The sequence below is a fragment of the Triturus cristatus genome, chromosome 7, assembly GCF_964204655.1.
Source record: "Triturus cristatus chromosome 7, aTriCri1.1, whole genome shotgun sequence".
In the NCBI taxonomy this organism is placed as follows: domain Eukaryota; kingdom Metazoa; phylum Chordata; class Amphibia; order Caudata; family Salamandridae; genus Triturus; species Triturus cristatus.
In genome coordinates, this window is record NC_140590.1 from 695,160,267 (window position 1) to 695,180,591 (window position 20,325).

The 20,325-nt window shown below is 44.9% G+C and overlaps 1 protein-coding gene across 8 annotated transcripts in view; it reads right to left on the reverse strand.

The window, feature by feature from the left end:
* The window catches only part of SDK2 (sidekick cell adhesion molecule 2), a 1,027,095-nt gene that overhangs the window by 149,724 nt on the left and 857,046 nt on the right, over window positions 1-20,325 (reverse strand). For all 8 annotated transcript variants that reach the window (XM_085617351.1, XM_085617350.1, XM_085617348.1 and 5 more), the window contains 4 exons: window positions 19,760-19,907; window positions 17,982-18,122; window positions 13,022-13,203; window positions 8,978-9,093 (listed from right to left, as the gene is read on the reverse strand). In XM_085617351.1, coding sequence (XP_085473477.1) covers window positions 8,978-9,093; window positions 13,022-13,203; window positions 17,982-18,122; window positions 19,760-19,907 — 587 coding nt within the window. The remainder of the gene's footprint in view (window positions 1-8,977; window positions 9,094-13,021; window positions 13,204-17,981; window positions 18,123-19,759; window positions 19,908-20,325) is intronic.

The following is a 20,325-nucleotide window of genomic DNA, read 5'->3' on the forward strand; positions in this document are numbered from 1 at the left end:
TAATTACTGCAAAAGAAGCCGGCCTATCGCGAGCTCATTAGGGAAGACTACAGCACTGGAAATGCGCGTCAGAAATATTAATTGGCTTTCCATACATATGTTAAATATCCTGCATGCTCTAGTTATCTTGTTTCTCAGCAATTAGATGGCCAAACTTCTTTTTGAGCAGATTAGGAAACACGTTTCATTAATGTAAAATGTGGATTAATTGCAAATCGGAATTAATCACAGCGCCGTTAGGCTCACCGTTTGCAGCCAGCGTTCAATCGCAGTCGATCTTTCTCTCGCAGACAAAGTTTGACCTATTCTGGGTATAAATGAGCACATTAACAGCAGCGGGAGAGATCTGAAGACCTGCCCGCCACGTTCGGCCGGAATATTCACCCGAGCCCAGCCTCATGCTCTACATCCTGGTCCTTCTGCAGTCCAGTGGGCCCCAGGAGGGTAATCTGTCACAGCCGTGGTCCTGGGCTGGGCAGTAACAGACACGGATGCAAGACATGACAAGCGGTCCCATGGCAACAGAATCACCTGCAGCCAATCCTTAGTTTTTCAGCCCAAAGCATGTTGAACTTGCAGGTTTGCGTATGTATTAAACGATGGACATACAACACCTAGAGCATACAGTGTAAAATGGCCACGACTGACTGAAGGTGACTCTAATGACACAGGTCAGCTGGTAGCATCCTCGGGGTAAGTGCACAGGACTGAAATAAGGGTATTTGGACTTTGGCTATAGGGCACCTGGAACCAGTGCATGCTGGGGATAAACTTTCTAACAACACTAAATCAGCATTGGAACTCTTGTGCCATGTGCATAACAAGCATTGGCAAAGCTAATAGTTCTTGCCTATGCAAGAGCTAGTGACTTTTCCAATGTGTTTTAGCCATGTTGCACACCAGCATGGCTACTCTTCAGCATGGCTACAAGTTAGTAGTGTAGAGCAGAGTGTCATGGAGTGGAGTGTCATGGAATTATGTAAAGTTAAGTGGAGTGATGTGGAGTGGAGTGTCATTGAGTGGTATAGAGTGGAGTGGTGTAGATTGTCATGGAGGGAGTAGAGTGTTGTAGAGTGGAAGGGCGTAGTGTGGAGTGACAGAGTGTCAGAGTACAGGCATGTAGAGTGGAGTGGCATAAAGTAAAGTTTTGTAGTGTGGAGTAGAGTGTCGTAGAGTGGAGTACAGTGTTGTGGAGTGGTGTAGAGTGGAATAAAGTGGTGTAGAGTGAGTTGCGTACAGTAGAGTGGCATAGAGTGGACTAGATTGTCGTATTGTAGAGTGGCATAGAATGGAGTGGCATAGAGTGGAGTATCTTAGAGTCACTGAGTGGAGTGTCAGGGTAGAGCAGAGTGGAGTGTAAGAGAGTGGAGTAAAGTGTTGTAGAGTGTCATTGAGTGGAGTGCCGTGGAGTGGCACAAAGTGGAGTAATGCGTAGTAGAGTGGAGTAAAGAGGTGTGGAATGGTGTAGAGGAAGTTGCATGGAGTGTCAGAGTAGAGTGGTGAACAGTGTTGTAGATTGGAGGGTCATAGAGTGTTGTAGAATGAGTAGAATCAAGTGGCATAGAGCGTAATGGCGTAGAGTGGAGGGGTGTAGAGTGGAGTAAAGTGTTGTGGAGGGAGTGTTGTAGAGTGAAGCATCATAGAGTGGGGTGCCGTGGAGTAGCATAGCGTAGAGTGGAGTAAAGTATCATAGAGAGGAATGGCATAGAGTGAAGTGTCAGAGTGGAGGGGCATAGAGTGGAGGGGCACTGAGTGGAAGGGTGTGGAGTGGAGGGGCCCAGAGTGGAAGGATGTAGAGTGGCTGGGCACAGAGTAGAGTGGTTTAGAATGGAATGGCGTAGTGTGGAGTATGTATGACATGGTAGCGCACTGCCATTACAGAAAATACATTTTCAATTGAAATGACCATTACCTTTGTACTGACATACAGATTTACTGATAAAACTATACAGTGCACAAATGATAATGTGTGGAAATGGCATCACCTAGTGAACTGATTTGTTCTGATCGCATTAAAATTCGTTTCCACCACACTTCAGAATTACAAAAAAATGCTTTATTTGTGCCTTCCTAATTTTGAAATATTCTGAAATATCTGCACAGTTCATTTAAAGGCTTTGAAATTGTGTTGTGTACTAGAAAAAACGTTTCCTCTCACAACCCCAATAGCCAGCACGATTGTCACTTAAATCCTCTCACTTTGAAGTCAGAGAAAGAAAAGTAAACACCAAGCTCCCTCAGAAGAGGGAGCCTGACATTTGAATTCTGTCTTTGAATGCACAGCAAATGTGACAAAAACATAATTTAAAGGCCTATTTACTCATGGTCGAATACAAGGAGCGGTGGTAAACAGGCTATGCTAAACAGGAGGGACTAACTCAAGCTGGACAGCCTAAAACAAATAAAGCCAGCAAATGGAAAACAAGCAACTGTGAGTTACAAAATACAAAGCCAACGGGGTAACCAATGGGTTTAATGCATTCCCTGGGAAGCGTTCAGAATGACTCCAAGAAGTCTTTAGCAAGCCAGACAGCTTGGAGTCATTCTTTTCCTACCCTCTTTCCACCCATAACTCTTTAAAGTGGTTTTATTGTCAAACAAGAGGGTGATCTGAGCAAGAGTCCTGAATGTGGCTCTAGGTTGGACCAGTCAGTGGATTTCTACCAAAATCAACTCATTTGCAGAGAGCCCAAGCCTTACACAGGCTCTGCTCTTAAAGAAATATGGGTGCTTTTGACTTCTCCCTAAAGCTAATAATTTAGCTAAGCTATAGGTGTGTCCTGGCAGTGGACTCTATAGGATGCATTGCAGCCGAATCTGAAAAAGGCTTGAGTATGCCTCTTCAATTTATGTGATTTAGTGATGTTACAGAGAGAGAGGAACTGTATGTATCTGCTGGGCTCAGAGTTTGTAGCTAGAGGGCTGGTACAATCTGATTCCAAGGTGCACATCTCTGTGACTATGACAGGGCACATGGACTTGAGAGTCAACGCAGGCTTCTGTAGACTGGACAAATGCCTGCGGCTAAACTCTGGGACTCAAGCCATCTTCTTGGCTGTAGCCTTATAGAGACCCCCTACTGTAGAGAAACATCGCCATCATAAAGGTATAGCTGTGCCTGTCCAGTCTCCCAGCCTCCATATTTTTCAATCATACAAGATGACCTCTAACAGATTAAATGCTGCTGGACAGATCCTATGCCCACCCCTCCATTGCCCGTGGGCAGGTTAGAAGGGGGTTCAGACCCCCATTGCATTTGAAGGCAGATCTTGGATGTGGTGTGATGTAGCCATGGTCACAAGGACCCCCTTTCTTGAAGTGGCATCCTCTGGAGAGATTACTTTAGAGATGCAAGTTTGTAGTGCTGATGGGTGTCGTACTTCAACCACAAGATGTGAGTAAGTTTGAGTCTTGGGATTTCATTTATTAGAGTAAAACATTTTGGGAGTTGTAGACTCAGTTTACTTCCATTGGACCCACAAGGATGAAGTAGAAGATCACAAGAGATTATAAGAGGGAAGACAGAGACTGAGATTCTATTGTCTTGGCAATAAAGAGCCAAGAGGTCTGTGAATCGAGTGACAATCGCTATTACTCACCCCATCCGAAACTGAATGAACCCTTGTTACTTTGGTCTAAAGCCCATTACCTGGAAGCTATGACCCAGCACAACTGACTATCCACCTGGAGAGAGTTAATTGGAAAACGAAATATTTATAGCCGTTTGTTGGAGCTGCCACCCGCTTTTTCTTTGTTTCTGAAAATATCCCCTTTCGTTTTTCAACTTGTTGCTCCTGGCCCCAAATGCCACTTAGATGCCATTTGATGTGTTTTCCATCAAAGGTCTACTGCTGGCTTGGTGATGCCTCCAAGCTGCCCTACCTGTTATCTTGAGGGCGTAACCTTCTATGCTTGGCTATGAGGAGATTGCAATATTTCTGGTTGCAGACAGGTTAGGGGTACGCACTTTTCAATGCACACCAAGAAATGTGGCAAACTAACCATCAAGCATAACATTGTGTGCTTACTCTAAAAGTATTGTTTTTTTTACTCTCGCAGAAAGTGGTAAAAAGAGTATTACGAAAAGCGGAGATCCTTGATTGACTGACAGTCGAGTCAAATATGGTGGTCCACATATAAAATGCCACTATGGCCCTCTGGTGGGACATAATGACCCAGCCATACCTACCAGAAATGCTAAGACCAAATAAGGAGCTGTTTTAAGATGCCTGTTTTGAGCTGGAAAACATATTCTACCATATCTCAACAACATTTGTCTGTGTGCCTGAGACTGTGCTTGCAAAATGACCCTATGAGTTCCCGGCTGACAAAAATGCAAATAGGGCTCCTTGCTGAATCGGAGCAACACTGCTGTCCAGCTCTTCTAGACTTTACTTGGACCCTGCATCCAAAACTTTAAATAGCTACAGCCTGAAAACCTGCATATACTGAAAGAGTGCTTCGTCGACATAGTAACTGCACCCTGTTCACTCTAGGCCAGTTGGTATGACGCTCGGAAACAGTTTAGCCCAACTGCTGACCTGAAGTGCCTGCTGATGTGTTTAGCTGCAGACTAGAAGTGCATTCAGACAATGAGGACATCACCCCTCAGACAAAGAGCTACTCTTCCTGCCCTTCCAAAGAACTTGGAGTTGCCCAAATGAAAACCTGCCTAGCAGAGTTGGCCTTTGCTAAGACAGTGCACTGGGCGGTGGCAGAGAGAAATTTGGTGCCCTTGCTGATGGTAGTGAATTAAATCAGGCAGCAGGGGGTCCCTTTTATGTTCCCTCGTCAGTACCTGGATGAGCAGGGACTGGCCCCTTAACACAAACATCCCCGGACCTCCCCCAGCTCACCTAAATCACCTTTAGCTTAGCTGCTTTATGCAGATGATGGTTTTGTTGATGCGTGTCAGCAGGGGTAAGAGGGTGAAGGGAGGGCAAGAAAGGCGGCTAATGGGGTGTTAAAAACACTGCCTGCCGTATGATAATGAAGGACTAAAACTACTTTGAACTGGCAAATCAGAAACAAACATGCAAGGACAAGGCAGGAGCAAGATAAGAAGGGTGCTACACTTGGCATAACTTTAATGCACAAAGCTCCATGTACCCCTCTGAAAATTGGCTTCCTGGGCCTGGGCCCAGCTCGCTGATGCCAAAGGCCAGTCCAGCTGCAGATCCACTTCAATGATGCTGACAAGCCAACCAACACGACGGTTACATATGCAGGAGAACAGTCCTTGGAAATGACTCCACTTTGGGGGCATAGACTTCATGGTTGACCCTCTATGCCAATACTACATCCCACCCTTTTCAGTATATGTCTTGTGCAAAAGTATCACTAGTAGTATAAAGCCAGGACCGGCGACCTCACAACTTGTAGTGAAAATTGGTTCCCCTACGACCTCTAACTGACATAGCCCATACAATAATGTCTTTACCTGCTGATTTGGAAGGTCCTAATTTAAATCCAAAGTCCATCTATCCCTGGAGACCACAAGCTTTAGCCAGAGTAGACCTCAGGATAGTAATAACCTTCTAGTTGAAGAATATCTCTACCAAGGCCAGTTGGTTTTGAGCTACTGTTCTTCTCCAGTGCCATTAACCAGAATTATGACGTGCCGGGAGCCCAATGTAACACGCCGGCTCCATACCTGTATATTTTGAGATATAGGCCCAAAAACAGGGTGAGTGCCCAGAAACCCTACTCGTGAGGTGCCAGGATTTAAGGCACCGTTTTACCATTGTAGGATAATGATGACTCATAACAACAACTCAAACCACAAAAATCAAAAATGTAAATAATTTAATCTCACAGAGGACTTTCTATTCCAGGGGTGTTTGAGTTCTTGTACAAAGTAACAATAGTAGCAGCAAAATCCGCTCTGGGGCCGCGATCATCGCAATGGTCTTCTGAGGACCTGTCGTTGTGCCAGTGTTACATTTGCTCAAGGCTGTTTGTTACTTTGTGCTACATTGTATGTCTGCAGTCCAGAGGTGGTCTGCGGACTCTCAAAATAGAGATCAGTAGTAGTGAGTTCCCTGTGGGCCTGACACCAGAGTGTTGTGTAGGGGCTCAGAACCTGAGTGTCGCTAAGGTTTCGCGGAGCAAGGTCATTCAGTGACGCTTCACTCATTCAATGGACTGAGACACCCTCTTCTGCTTTACTCCGTTGTTCTATGTAAAAACTATTTGGGGTCAGCAATCCCCAATCAAATCATTTTAAATGCTATATTTAACTATGCGTTGATTAAAGCTGTAATATTTCAAAGTAATACCTCTGCATAGCCCATGACAAAGAACAAGCGGTTTGGTGGCTAATCTGTTGGCTGTTGAGCCAGGACAGCTGACTCCGTACACTGACATTCCTGCATACCGCAAGGATAAGCGATGAATCCTGTTCTCTGCACAAATGATATGTTAAATGCCTCCTCTGCGCTCCTGGCTGCTCCCCAAGCTCACTGTCTTCTCTAAGCAGCCCGCCTCTGCCAGATGCCAGCAGGCAGGACCTGCTCGGATTTTCAAGTAGGCAGCCGAGGAGGCATTCTCGAAGCAGGAGCAAGGCCCGGCTGGCTGGTCTGGGGAGAGCACGGGAGGCCGACACAGAGCCTGCAACCCCTCAAGGTGCACCGCCATAGTCACAAGTCCAGGCACGCACAGCCGTGGCCACAACCCAGCCAAAGGCTGATATCAATGCAGCTGGGAAGAAGGTAGTCACGCTAGCTTCTACCAGAGGTGTCACTGACTCAGCCCCAACTCTCCTGGCCTCCAAAGCCCCAGTGTGGCAAGCAAACTCCCCATTCCCAAAAGGCAACCCTATTGCTCTAGGAAAATAATGAAGGGTCATCAGGAGTGACGTTGTCACCAGCAGACAGGAAGGGGAATAGAAATACACACGTTCAATAAGGAAACACATTTACTTGATAAGGACATGTCGTAAGGACATTTTGTAAACCCTTGTCTCTCGGCGCATTCAGACATTATCATGGTCGATCCTTGAAACAAAACTTTACAACATTTGAGGTTATCAAATGACTTGTGGACTGCAGATGTCTTCTGGAGGGCACACAATGTCTGGAAATAAGTTGTTGACGGGCCGACGGGTGGATACACAGAACCTGACCGGAATGTGCAGCACACGTGATTCACCAGCCAACCCCAGCAGCAGCAGGACGTCTCCGGCTGCTCGGCTTCAGGCACCCATTCAATGCCCTGCCGCCTCTCCAAAGAAATTGTCACTGCCCAGGCGGATCTATGCACTGCCCAGTTGCTCAGTCTAACACTTGATTGATTTTTCCAAACTAATTCATCTGGCTGTTAATTAATACTGCCTACGTGGAGCCCCTGACTCCTGCCTTGGAGCACTGTCCCTTGGAACTACCCAGCTAATTTCTGGTTGTTTACCTTAAATACCAATTACTTCAGACCAATCCTTCCTTCACTTATCTCTGACTCACCGCCAGCGCCCACGCAATCCAACTAGCTCACCATTGTCCTGAAGAGGAGCCCCAATAATTGGGTTCGAAATGCTGTCGACCACCCCACAACATGAACGCCTCATAACATGTATAAATCATTTAAGGAGTTCTACTATATTGTTGACAATGCGATGTCCTTTTAAAAATCCACTATCACTATTTTACACCGCGCTTTCTTTTACTTATTATGTGAGCACCCCAAAATTGAATTTTTTCAAATAAATATCTGTCATCTTTTGACCTACAAGACCCTTTACAGACTCTGCTTCTTGCTCCCTATTGAATTAATTTCATTTGTAAAAAAACAGTGCCCCTCTCTGGGTCAACCCTTTTGCTTTTGGACCTTTTAAGCCACACTTGAACCATTGTTCTTGAAATATTATTTATACATAATATAGCACACGTGACTCTCGGCACGGATGCCCCTCTGGAAGGTGGTGGGTCCAAAGGGTAAAGAAAATCTCTCTGATGTGGGACCAGCAGTTGATGGGCTGAGAGGACCCCTCTGAGAAGTGGGTGCCAACGTTTCAGAGGCACAGAGAAGGCACGACTGGAGATATATCGACTCTGGGTCACGAGGAATTCAATTAAAATTCGGTGCAATTGTAGTCTGTTTAAAAGAAACCCTATGAAAAGTGAATGCAAATGTCTATGGATGAAGATGAACCCTCTAGAACTCTGTAGGTGAAGCTATTGGAGCAGATAAGACCCCTCTGGAATGCGAATGCAAGTGTCTCTAGATAACGATCTAGGACGTAGGTGCAAACATCTGGGTAGAGACGATCCTTTAGAATGTGAATGCACATGTCTCTGGGTAAAAGGAACTCTCTAGATGCAGCTATTGGAGCAGATAAGACCCCTCTAGAATGTGAATGTAAGGGTCTCTAGATAACTCTCTAGATCGTTGGTGCAAACATCTGAGTATAGAAGACCCCTCTAGAATGTGAATGCAAGTATCTCTGGGTAAGAGAAACACTAGAATGCCTATAGGTGCAGCTATCGGAGCAGATAAGACCCCTCTAGAATGCGAATGCAAGAATCTCTAGATAACTCTCTAGAACGTAGGTGCAAACATCTGGGTAGAGAAGACCCCTCTAGAATCCAAATGCAAGTCCCTTTGGATCAAGAGGAACTCTCGAGGTGCAGCTATCAGGGCAGATAAGACTCCTCTAGAACATGAATGCAAGTGTCTCTGGATAAAGAGGAACTCTCTAGAACTTTTTAGGTGCAGCTGTTGGAGCAGATAAGACTCCTCTAAAATGTGAATGCAAGGGCCTCTTGATAACTCTCTGGAATATAGGTGCAACATATCTGACTAGAGAAGACCCCTCTAGAATGTGAATGCCAGTGTCCAGGGGTAAAGATGACACCTTTGCAAAGTGGGTGAAGGATCAACTAAAATGTGGACGCTGTCATCATTGGGTATGGAAGCTGTCCGCTTAGATGTGGGCTGCAGTTTCTCTGTAATACACAGGAGCACGATTAGCTTCTGCCTTTACCTTGTATCCCTGGTTAATGCCGTTGACAAACTGAGGGCTGGGCGGGTTCCAGGTGAAACGTATTGTGGTGGAGTTGATGGCTTCGGCCTGCACATTCCCTGGCGCCACAGTTGGGACTGTTAAGAAAAAGAGAAAATATTTAACTTAAGAAATGACAAGTCAAGTGCTTCTTCCACAGGATGACGAGTTATTCAAGAGCAATATATCTGGCGAGTATGCTCTGTGACCAGACAGCTGCTCTCACCTTCAGGGTGCAAGTTCGAATCTCAGGAAAAGCAAGTGAGGTTACCATCATTCTGAGATTGGTAAACTAAGTACCTTTACAATAGATGATTATAAGATCCGGCTCATACAGCCAGTGGCGGCTCCTCTGCTATGGCGGAGGAGCGTCGCCCTACTACTTTTGAGCAGTGTAATGGAAAGGAAATATAAAATGATAATTACTGTTAGTTATTATCATTTTATGTTTCCTTTGCGGGTGGGCGGGGCTGCTCTGCTCACGGAGCAGGGCATGGGAGAAGTGGTTTGCCCACGTCTAAGTGCGCAATGACGCCTAAACCAGTCATGCGCACCTTCCCTGTTCTCCAAGCAGGCTGCATTACAACCTGCGTGGAGAACGAACCCAGGCCCCCATTCACTGATTGAGCATTGAACGAGGACGCTCAAAACCAATCACAACGCTGTGAAGGGAGCCTGGGTGCTTACCAATCACAACGCTGGCTGTTCTTCCTGTCCCACGAGGGGAGCAGGAGCAAGGAGCAGAGACCCGGGACCCAGCGCCGGCGGCAAGGTAAGTGTATAATATACATATTTTTTGTTTTACATTGATCATCCTCAACCCCCTGCACCTCCCCTCAGACCCCTGTCCCCTCCCGGCCACCAGTGAGTGATGCCAGCCGCCATTGGATAAAGCAAAGAGAAACCTCAGAAACCAGATGTGAAACGCTATATATATATATATAAAAAAAAGTTACCCTTATTGACTGACCATGTCATAAACCGCATTCTTACCCAATTGGGGTCCTGTCACTGCTACGACTGGAGGGAGGAAAAAAACATAGAAAGAGACAAAATACTCCTCCCTCGGTGGAACAATATACTGAACTAGTTTTTTTTTGCTTAGCGCGCTTCACACCGCACTTGTGTCATTTCTAAACACTAAAAAACACAGTTCTGCCTATTACCCAAATTAATCGTACTCAATACACCGTCCTCAGAAAGACAGAAGGGACGAGTCGACCTTGCAGGCGTTCACACAGAGCCTCATGACGGAAAAGAAGCCCTAATGAGATGTGAAAAGAGTCTGCATCTGAGCTGCTTATGAAAGACAAGCTACGTGGACGTTCTTCTTATGATTATTAACACTAGTATTATCAGTTGCTGCCTCTAGGGGGGGAAGGACCCAGCTGTCAGAGGTTAGAGGCCAAGGTCAACAGTTAGTGACAGTGAAAGTCGTGCCGTCGAGCGCGCCTCATCATCAGCCGTTGGATCATCAGCTAGTGTTACCTTTTGAGCCTATAATACTTCGCCTCCTGATACTTCAAGGTTCCTTTTTCCCATGGTAACTATGAGCCTGTGCCTACAACTCCCAGCATGCAACGCGGTGCTGCTGCTTACAAAACCGGGACTGACACTGCCTGGCGTCAACGGATGAAGAGAGCCCTTCCTTCACACCACCTCTTCACACTGTTACTTTTTTAACACCGAGAAAAACCTAATCTACAATAAAAATGAGTTGTGAGCATTTTCAACAATGTGATTTTTCCGACAGGCTGGCAGGGATGGGGTACAGGCGGTCAAGTCAAACTTAGCTGGTTAGGACTTCTACAAATTTGCATTTTACACGTCAACCCTTTCTGTCCATTTCTTGGCTGCTCTTTACTCAGAGATCCTGCGTGTCATTGGCTTTAACACTGTTTCAGCGCCTGACCTGGGAGGCCAGCCTGTGAATGTTATTTCTGTCTAAATGTATTTTCTAATGTTACTTTTTAGCATCCCCAAAAAAATGTAGATTCAGGTGTTGTAAAATGTACTTAAAAGAATCATATCTAAGACCCTCCCCCACGAGAAATCGTAGGGCCCGATTCACAGAACTAACTTAAGACAAAATCCTAAACTTACTACCATTTTGGTATTCACAGAAGGCACTTACTCATTTTGGTATTCACAGAAGTTAGGAGTCCTAACTTTAGGACTCCTAAATGCCTTCTGTGAATACCGAAAATCTTAAAATTAGGATTTTTCTCAGTTTAGTAGTAGTATAGTTAGGACTACTAACTTTAGGACTCCTAAATGCCTTCTGTGAATACCGAAAGTCTTAAAATTAGGGTTTTTCTCAATTTAGTAGTCCTAAGTTTAGGACTCCTAACTTTAGGACTCCTAAATGCCTTCTGTGAATACCGAAAGCCTTAAAATTAGGATATTTCTCAATTTAGTAGACTTAGGACTACTAAATTGAGAAAAATCCTAATTTTAAGACTTTCGGTATTCATAGAAGGCATTTAGGAGTCCTAAAGTTAGGAGTCCTAACTATACTACTACTAAACTGAGAAAAATCCTAATTTTAAGACTTTCGGTATTCACAGAAGGCATTTAGGAGTCCTAAAGTTAGGACTCCTAACTTCTGTGAATACCGAAATGAGTAAGTGCCTTCTGTGAATACCAAAATGAGTAAGTGCCTTCTGTGAATACCAAAATGGTAGTAAGTTTAGGATTTTGTCTTAAGTTAGTTCTGTGAATCGGGCCCGTAGAGTGCCTGGGCTCGTCTCTGATTACCAATCTTGCTTGGTTACTTCTCTCTGACACTTTGTGAGCATTCATTTGTTAATATTCACACTCTAATATTGCTTTCTCAATGCAGTGTGTTTTACTCTGAGGGCAATCCATAGACATAGTCTGGCAGCTCCTTGCTAGGGGCTTCAGGGAGCAGCAGGAGGAAGGGGGCTGATAGGCTCAGGCATGGTCCGGCTACTGAGTGCTGTTAAAACACAGCACTCTGTAGGTGGCTGTCTGGATTGCACATGTCTGAGAGGCGCGGTTCAACTATGGTCCCCTCGCACAGGCACAATCCATTTTATTTAGCAGACAGACTGCGCGTGCCTCAGGCAGCAGAGCATATATGCTAAAGTGTGGCCGTCAGGGTGCATGTCAGTGCATCCCTGAGACTAACGAGAAGTCAAACAGAGCCGCAGGGGCAGGATCCCCAGCTCTGTCCCAGTTTCTTTTAGGGTTGTGATTTCAGTCCTTTCAAGAAGCTGAAAGAGAGATTGAGGTGGGTCTTTCTCTTTTCAAACCTTCCCTTGCGACCCAGGCTGCCTCCTCATTGGGAATCAGGGTTTGCTGGTTCAAACGTCTAGCACCGGATTTCTACTCTGCTGTAAAGGAAGCAAGGTATGTAAACAAATGGTAATTCTGTTCATGTATGAATGTGTGTATGAGTGCGTTTGTGAGTGATTTAAAGTGAATGGGATTGAGCGAAAGAGTGTGTGTGTGTGTTTGCGAGTGTCTATTAGTAAGTGAAAGTGAGTACGAAGGAGTGAGTGAGTTAGAAAGAGGGAGTGATTAGAGATTGTGAAAGGGAGTGGAAGTGAGTCCAGGGTGTAGCTATCAATGGTGCAGGAGGTGCAGGTGCAGTTGCACCATGGCCTAGAGTCAGTGGATGTGGAAGGCTGAGTATGTGTAAGTGTGTTTGTAAATGAGAATGTGGATTAGTGAGTATGTAAGTATGTAACAGTCAGTGGGCGTGAGTATGAGAATGAGTAAGTGGGTTAGAATGAGTGAAGGGGAAGAGAGTAAATGTGAGAGAGAGTGAGTATGAGTGAGGCACATTTTGAAAAAAATGCGTTGAACTACAGGCATGTATAATGCCCCACCACTTTCAAAGTTCACCATCCGCCACTGCTGTCCGCACAATAGGACTGGATAAAATGCAGAGTCACATAAACCCGGCATCGAACCCGTGCCCTGCAGGTTAAGCACCGTCCTACAGCAGGCTCATTCCCTGACTGATCTCTCTACACAGTTAGGTCCTTGTCCTCCACTCACCTCCTTGCAGTGTCCACTCCGTCACTTTGCTGCTGTACACGCCTAGGCCGGCGCTGTTGAAAGCAGCTACTTCAATCTCATAGTTGGTCCAGATGATGAGGTCCTCCAGGAGCAGGTTGTTTACGTCTGGGTTGGAAATGTTCTTGTACTGATAGCCGACCGGCAAGCCGGACAGGCAATACCTGTGGGGCGCAAACAGAAGCGCAGGCTGTCAGTTCAAGCAGATGAGGCAGGAAAGAAGGACACATAGACAATGTGAGATCTGAGTGTTGTACCAAGGGAAGTAAAGGGAGGCAGGGAGGACCTTGATTGAACACACAGTTGGTGCTGTGAACGACATAAATAGGACATTGATCTGTAACAATGTCCGCCTGCACTCCACCCTCCTCTCCCTCATCAAACTCCATTCTGCTTCTGTCAGACACTGTGAAGCAAGTCAAAGGGGACACACAGTGCTTTCAAAAACTCCTCAATAAAACAAACGAACTTAGAAATAGTCATAAATACAAAGGAAACAAACAAGCTGATGAGGTAGAGGATAGAAAGGCAGAGATGAGATGGAAAGTTATAATTTGACATTGGATGGATAAATGTACTGTTGCACATATCTTTTGTTCAGTGTGACAAACTACACCAAGGGCGTGCAATTGTAAAATATACACACAAATAGCCTTTTTTGCGAGTGCAAATCCAGATTTTGGAATAAATTAATTTGGCTCTCTAAAGGGATTTACTCACCCAAGGATTTTCATGTGATTAAATCTACTCATGAGATCACTAAAGCCATGTCAGAAATTAAATCTGGCTCACCATGGGATGTTTGCCCACACTTTATTTTTTCCCAACTGACTCCCATAATTGGCCCCGCAGTCACAAAAGTTCTTAACCAGTCTCTGGAGCAAGCTGTCTTTCCAGAAGTTTAGAAAAAATCGGCAGTAATTCCATTACTAAAAAAGGCGGGTGCGGATATTAACGATCCAGCCAACTACCGCCCCATTTCACAGCTCCCCTTTTTATCGAAGGTGTTAGAAAGACTGGTATCAAAACAACTGTCAAGCTATCTAGAGATCAACAAACTTCTCGATGTCTCCCAAACAGGATTTAGATCTAACAACAGCACAGAAACAACGCTTTTGGCCGTAATGGACGACATTCGCATGCAGGTCGATAAAGGTAAAACGGTTGCCCTGATACTTCTTGATTTATCAGCGGCATTTGATACCGTGTCCCATAAACTGCTAATTCATATACTTGCCACAAAAGGAATACAGGGTAAAGCCCTAAACTGGCTGGAGTCTTTTCTATCAAACAGATCCCAGTCTATTTGTTTAGGCAACTTTACCTCTACCCCCCGTAAGATTAAATATGGAGTTCCCCAAGGAGCTACATTGAGCCCAACATTGTTCAATGTATATGTCTCCTCTTTGGCATTAATTGGCAAGAAATGGGGCATTAATATCTGCTCCTACGCTGACGATACTCAGCTGATGGTTACCCTAAATGGAGATAATGACGCCAAAAGTAGATTACATAACTGCCTGTCAGAGCTATCCAATTGGATGCACGGCCATTATTTAAAACTGAACGCTGACAAATCAGAAATTCTACTTTTTGGTGGGGCCAAACAGCTCTGGGATAACTCTTGGTGGCCAACCTCTTTAGGCTCTCCACCAATCCCCACATCGTCTGCTAGAAATTTAGGAATACAGATGGATACCACTCTATCTTTGAAATGCCATGTCTCCTCAATATGTGGCAAAGGATTTGCCATATTAAAAAGATTGAAAAGGGTCTTCCCCTGGATCCCACTTGAATGTAGACAGATCCTAGTCCAGTCGTTACTAGTTAGCAGGCTGGATTATGGCAATTCGCTATTTGTAGGAATGTCGGACTACTTATTTAGAAAATTACAATTGGTCCAGAATGCCGCAGCAAAAGCAGTTTGCAATAAGAGAAAGTACGATTCTGCCACAAGCTGTCTGAGAGCTTTACACTGGCTGCCCATGAGACAAAGAGCCATGTTCAAAATGCTATGTATTGCCTATAAAACATTCCACAATACAGGCCCTCACATTCTACGAAATAGAATTAAGTTCTATGCTCCAGCGCGGAACCTACGTTCGCAAGCCTCAGCCAAAGCAGCCACCACTCGGATTAAGCTTTCCAGAATGGGCGGAAATGCTTTTTCACATATTGCTGCGAAATGTTGGAATGAACTACCGATCAACCTCAGACTCACGGACTCCTATTCCATCTTCAAGAAAAAACTAAAAATTGCACTATTCCCTACTCCAGAATAACCAATATGTTCTCAGGTTAATGCCTTGGTTTTACTGTTATTTTTGGCAGCGCCGTGATATCCTTGTAGGATGAATGTCGCGCTTTACAAATACACCTAACAAATAACAAATAACTCACAAGGGGGACGATTCACAGAACTAATCCGAGATCAAATCCTAAATGTACTACTTTTGGTATTCACAGAAGGCATTTAGTAGTAGTAAAGTTAGGACTCCTAACTTTACTACTACTAAACTGGGATAAAATCCTAAACGTACTACTTTTGGTATTCACAGCAGGCATTTAGTAGTAGTAAAGTTAGGACTCCTAACTTTACTACTACTAAACTGGGATAAAATCCTAAACTTACTACTTTTGGTATTCACAGAAGGCATTTAGTAGTAGTAAAGTTAGGAGTCCTAACTTTACTACTACTGATGATTGATTGATTGGGGTACTTATAGAGCGCAACTATCACCCTACGGGCATCTTGGCGCTTGCATTGGGAACCCGTCCTGGTTTTTCCCTGTAAGATAACCCATACTGGGTATCCCCAAGGTGAAAGCCAGGCATCCCGCCGCGGGGGGCCGTTGTGGAGATTAAGCAGGCTTGTTGCCCAGAGCTGCATAGTGTGAACTCATGCTTAGAGTTGGCACCGAAGCAAGAATTATCGAGTCCGTGGACAATTGGGTTCTGGACACTGCCGCGTCGGGAATCGAACCCAGGTCCCAGGCCTGATCTCTGCTTCAGGGTATGCCTCCTCTAACCAGTGAGCTACACTTCTCCACTACTACTAAATGCCTTCTGTGAGTACCAAAAGTAGTAAATTTAGGATGTTATCTCAGATTAGTTCTGTGAATCGGCCCCAAAGTTTGGAAGTGGAAGCTCCTAGGCTAGAATGCCCAGGGATGTTGGGTGCACCCACTAGCTTGAGCACTTGTGGGCATTCGTGAACACTTCTGCACCCTGCAGTGCCAACCACTGGGCAAAAGCTAATGCTTCGATGCTCTGCAGCACGCCTGAGAATATGGTCAGAAACACTTTATCTTAAAATGCTCTAGTTCCCCTACCCTTAATGACGTTATTTTTGCACATGCTCAGTAGTGTGGCCTCATACTACTTAACTACCTAGAAACTATGTAAACCAAAGCTACAGTTTTATACTAGGTGAGGACCTATGTGCATTGTGTACCTCTCCAGTGGGCGTGGCATGTAAATGTTTACTGGAAGACAAATCAGAACCTAGGAGTATCCTGAGTTGGGTGTTGGACCAATGGTATAACAATGAAACACGTTTGCGGTCCAATGATGACAGGCACTTCCCATGTTCATTACTTTGTGCTAGTTAATCTCCTCTATTCATTTAAAATGTGCAGTAAAGAAGTGTGTCTTTAAGAAATACATCATCTAGAGATGTAGCTTTATGAAGGGAATCATTCCGTGGTGTGGTGGAATACCAGTCGGTAATGCCACCTGGGGAATTACCAATAATGGCAGGTGTATTTCATACCAGTCTAGTACAACCTCCAGATTATGAATTCTGCAGGGCGGAGTAGGGGGCAATGCAGTGATACCGCAGGTTTCCAACTATTCTAGCAGCAAATCGAAGAGTCTTGTGGTCTTTTATGGCACACCGTTTGAAAGGGCACAAATGTCGACATGTATTAAAAGAAAACAATTTGTGCTACGAAAAATCAGGAAGACAGTGCAAAATCTACGCATTACTTGTAATGCCGATTTGGGAGTGAAAAGCCTTTATGCACCTAAGTTGGCATTAGGGCCACTTAAGCCTTAAGTTTGGTAACTATTGTGCCATATTGTATCTCACCTCAAACCTATAGTCCCCCCCCCCTCTAGAGTGAGCCTTGCCCGCTCGATCACAACTACCGGTGGAGAGGCAAGAAAAATAAGACAATTTCAGATAATCTTTGCAAGAAACAGTATTCAGGTTACAATGTCAGTGAGTAGAAATAAGAGAATGTCACATTCTAATCCTGCTAAGTACTTTTCTTCTGCACCAATATCTAGGAAAAAGGCCTGGCATACAAAGTGAAACCTTCAAATTCAGATGGGCAGAGCGGCCTACGGTAAGTGAGCATCAGTAGAGGGTTTACAGGTCCTTTTCGGTACATTTGGACCAAACAAGGTCCTTGCTACAGTAAGTCCAAAAACACCAAAGTGTGTCCTTAGACGAAGGCCAATACGCATGCAAGAGGTGTGAGATGTCGATTGTTTTCTGAGGATGTCAGATATTTTCATTGCAAACCTCAAACGAGATCAGAACTGCTTCTTTTTGCAAAATTAGTGCCACTGTAGATATGTCTCGCACAGCTGTTTAAGAATCAAAAATCTGTTTCTCTTAGTGGCTTGTATGAGTGCTATGGCTGGCATGAGTTGAAAGTAAAAGAGCTTATGGTGCACCTAGCAACACACAACAGCTATAATGAGCGAAAACAAAACTGAGGAAGTATGTCGGCCACTATGTCAAGGAGTAAATATTTTGTTTTGTAGTGAAATCGTGAGGAGGAATAGATGGAGGCGCAGGAGAGGCCTTGGAGAGGTTAGAGTTTGGAGGAGGATTGAGGTGAGCGGACTGACAGAGGAAGAAAGAGAGAGGATTATGATGTAAGGGGGTCGAACATAAAGCCGCAGGAGAGAGCAGGTGCTCCGGGAGACCCACCTGATGATGTATCCTTTGAGGATGCCGTTCTGGTGGCTCTCGGGTGGGGGCTGCCACTGTATCATAATCGACTGGTTTGTTCTTCCGCTGGCGATCACATTTTGGGGTGGAGCACTGGGTGGCTCCTCTGGAAGAGAGACCCTGGAGAAAGAATAGACAGGTGCTCATATGTCCACATGCACTCATCTCAGCAGCCGTACTACCTTAAAGTCACTGAAGGCAGCTGCTTTACAGTGTCTCCACAAAGGGCACCAGAACACTAGCATGGTCTCAAAATTGGCATTGTGTCTAAGAGAATAGGAGAAACCGCATTGCTAAACGTCTTTGGGCCTGGGTGTGGCTGTTGCTAAGACTTGCTAGTGGTCAGTATTGTTTTTCATGCAAATAGATGAATGGTTTGATAACTGCATGCAAACATTATGTTTTTGGGATTGTTCCTATGCCTAATATACAGCTGTATGACACTATATCATGGACAACAATATCGGCCTACAATGATATTGCATCCGGTATATAAATGCTAACTACACAGTTGGGGTAAATAATACACTGCCCAACTCACCACATTAACTAATACATTCGCAAACTATGCTACCAATCCTTACCTTGCATTGCAGTGACCTGGTCGGTGTAGGGCATGCAATATTATGTGATGCAATGTGTGCAGTATAGCGGAGTTATTCTGTAAAGTACAATTCAGCAGACAAACTCGACCTTTATGACTGGTTTCATCTTCCTTCAACTCCACCACCTATGGAGTGGTACAAGCCCTGACTACACTGAGCAGGTATGTTTGGAGCGTCAATACCCTGAAACTTCACTGTGGCACCGTACTACATGGCCATACTAGCTGTGCAACTTCCCTGACTCTGTGCGGTACTGAACGTGTGAATGCACTCACTATGTGGGTATGGTAAGTGTGTTACTATACTAACCCGCCAAGTATATTTCGTCTGTGCGGCTGCTAAATAAGTATACCAACAGCGGAGGCATTTCTCTTCAAGCACCTTCAACACTTGTGAATCGCAAAAAATACAAAATGTACAATGCACGGGATTCCCTTCCGTATCGGTGTGAGTGTGCTACCGCAGCAATACTGCGTTATATGATGACATTATATTAAATGGGTAACTTTTTAACTGTACTGTTTATCTCTGATAATAATGTAACTATACTGTTTAATTATACTGAATGTGTTTCTAGTAACAAACTTCATTTCATTAAACAAAAAAATAACTACACCGAGGAATGGGCCTTGATGGTCTTTAAATCTAGTAACTACAATCTGATTTGGCCTATTAAAACTATCTGCACTGCAAGGTCAAAAATTGTCATTTTTGTATTTTTTTTTTTAAATACGCCGCGTGTATAGCTTGGGTAGCACTGCATCCCTGCGGACAGTGAGGCTTCACGAACTGTAAGTACACTAAATGGAGAGGGTCTCTGCTGAGACAAATGCAAGTCTGACACGAGGCCGACCCTGCCTGACTGGGTACAGAGCTCACCGGCCTGTCAGAAGATCACAGTAGCTTCTCGCGAGTCTGTCCAAGTCATTCCTAGTAGTCACCACAAACCCTCCGACCACTGATTATTAATAATTAACGGTGCGGAAACCCCCCCAGACAGGAGAGCTTTTGTAAAAATATCCTTAGCACTCCCTAAGTTGCAGTGGCCGGATATTACCCGACGGAGTCATGAGGACAAGATGTACACTTTGACCCTTTGCTTCCCGATGCAAAGAAATCTTGGAGTGGCGCTGCCGCCAGCGCCCGTCTTACCTGTCCGTGTCCTTGCTGAACTGCCCCTTGCCCACGTCGTTCACGGCACAGAGGCGGAACTGGTAGGATCTCGCGGGAATGAGGCCTCTGACGGTTATCGACGTGGACTCTGGATCAACATTGGCTTGGAACACGGTCCACGGCGCATCTGCAGGAGGGAAAAGAAAGGACGCGTTGAAGAGAGAGAGAGAGAAAAGATTAGATAGTGTTACAGTTGTGGCTCTCAGTAGAACATGCAGAGCATTTGGGGACGTCAAGTTCTTGCTTGAGATCGAGTCTAGAAATTCTGATGGTCGGGAAGCAATGCAATTATACAGAATGGTGTCCAAACCTAGGTTTGTCCCACTTACGCCCCCCCAAACTAGTCTGGGAATGAAGGATGAATTAAAAAAATTACAACTAATGCTCTTTTCCGATTGGTAGATGCGTGGTAGGGCAGTAAAAACATTTGACACAAGCTGAGCATAGATAACTGCTGACTACCTCAAGGCAGATTATTAAACCTGCTTTAGGCATGGACCCAATGTGGCTCTGCTTCTTGTAACAGTCGCCGTGATTAAGCGGGG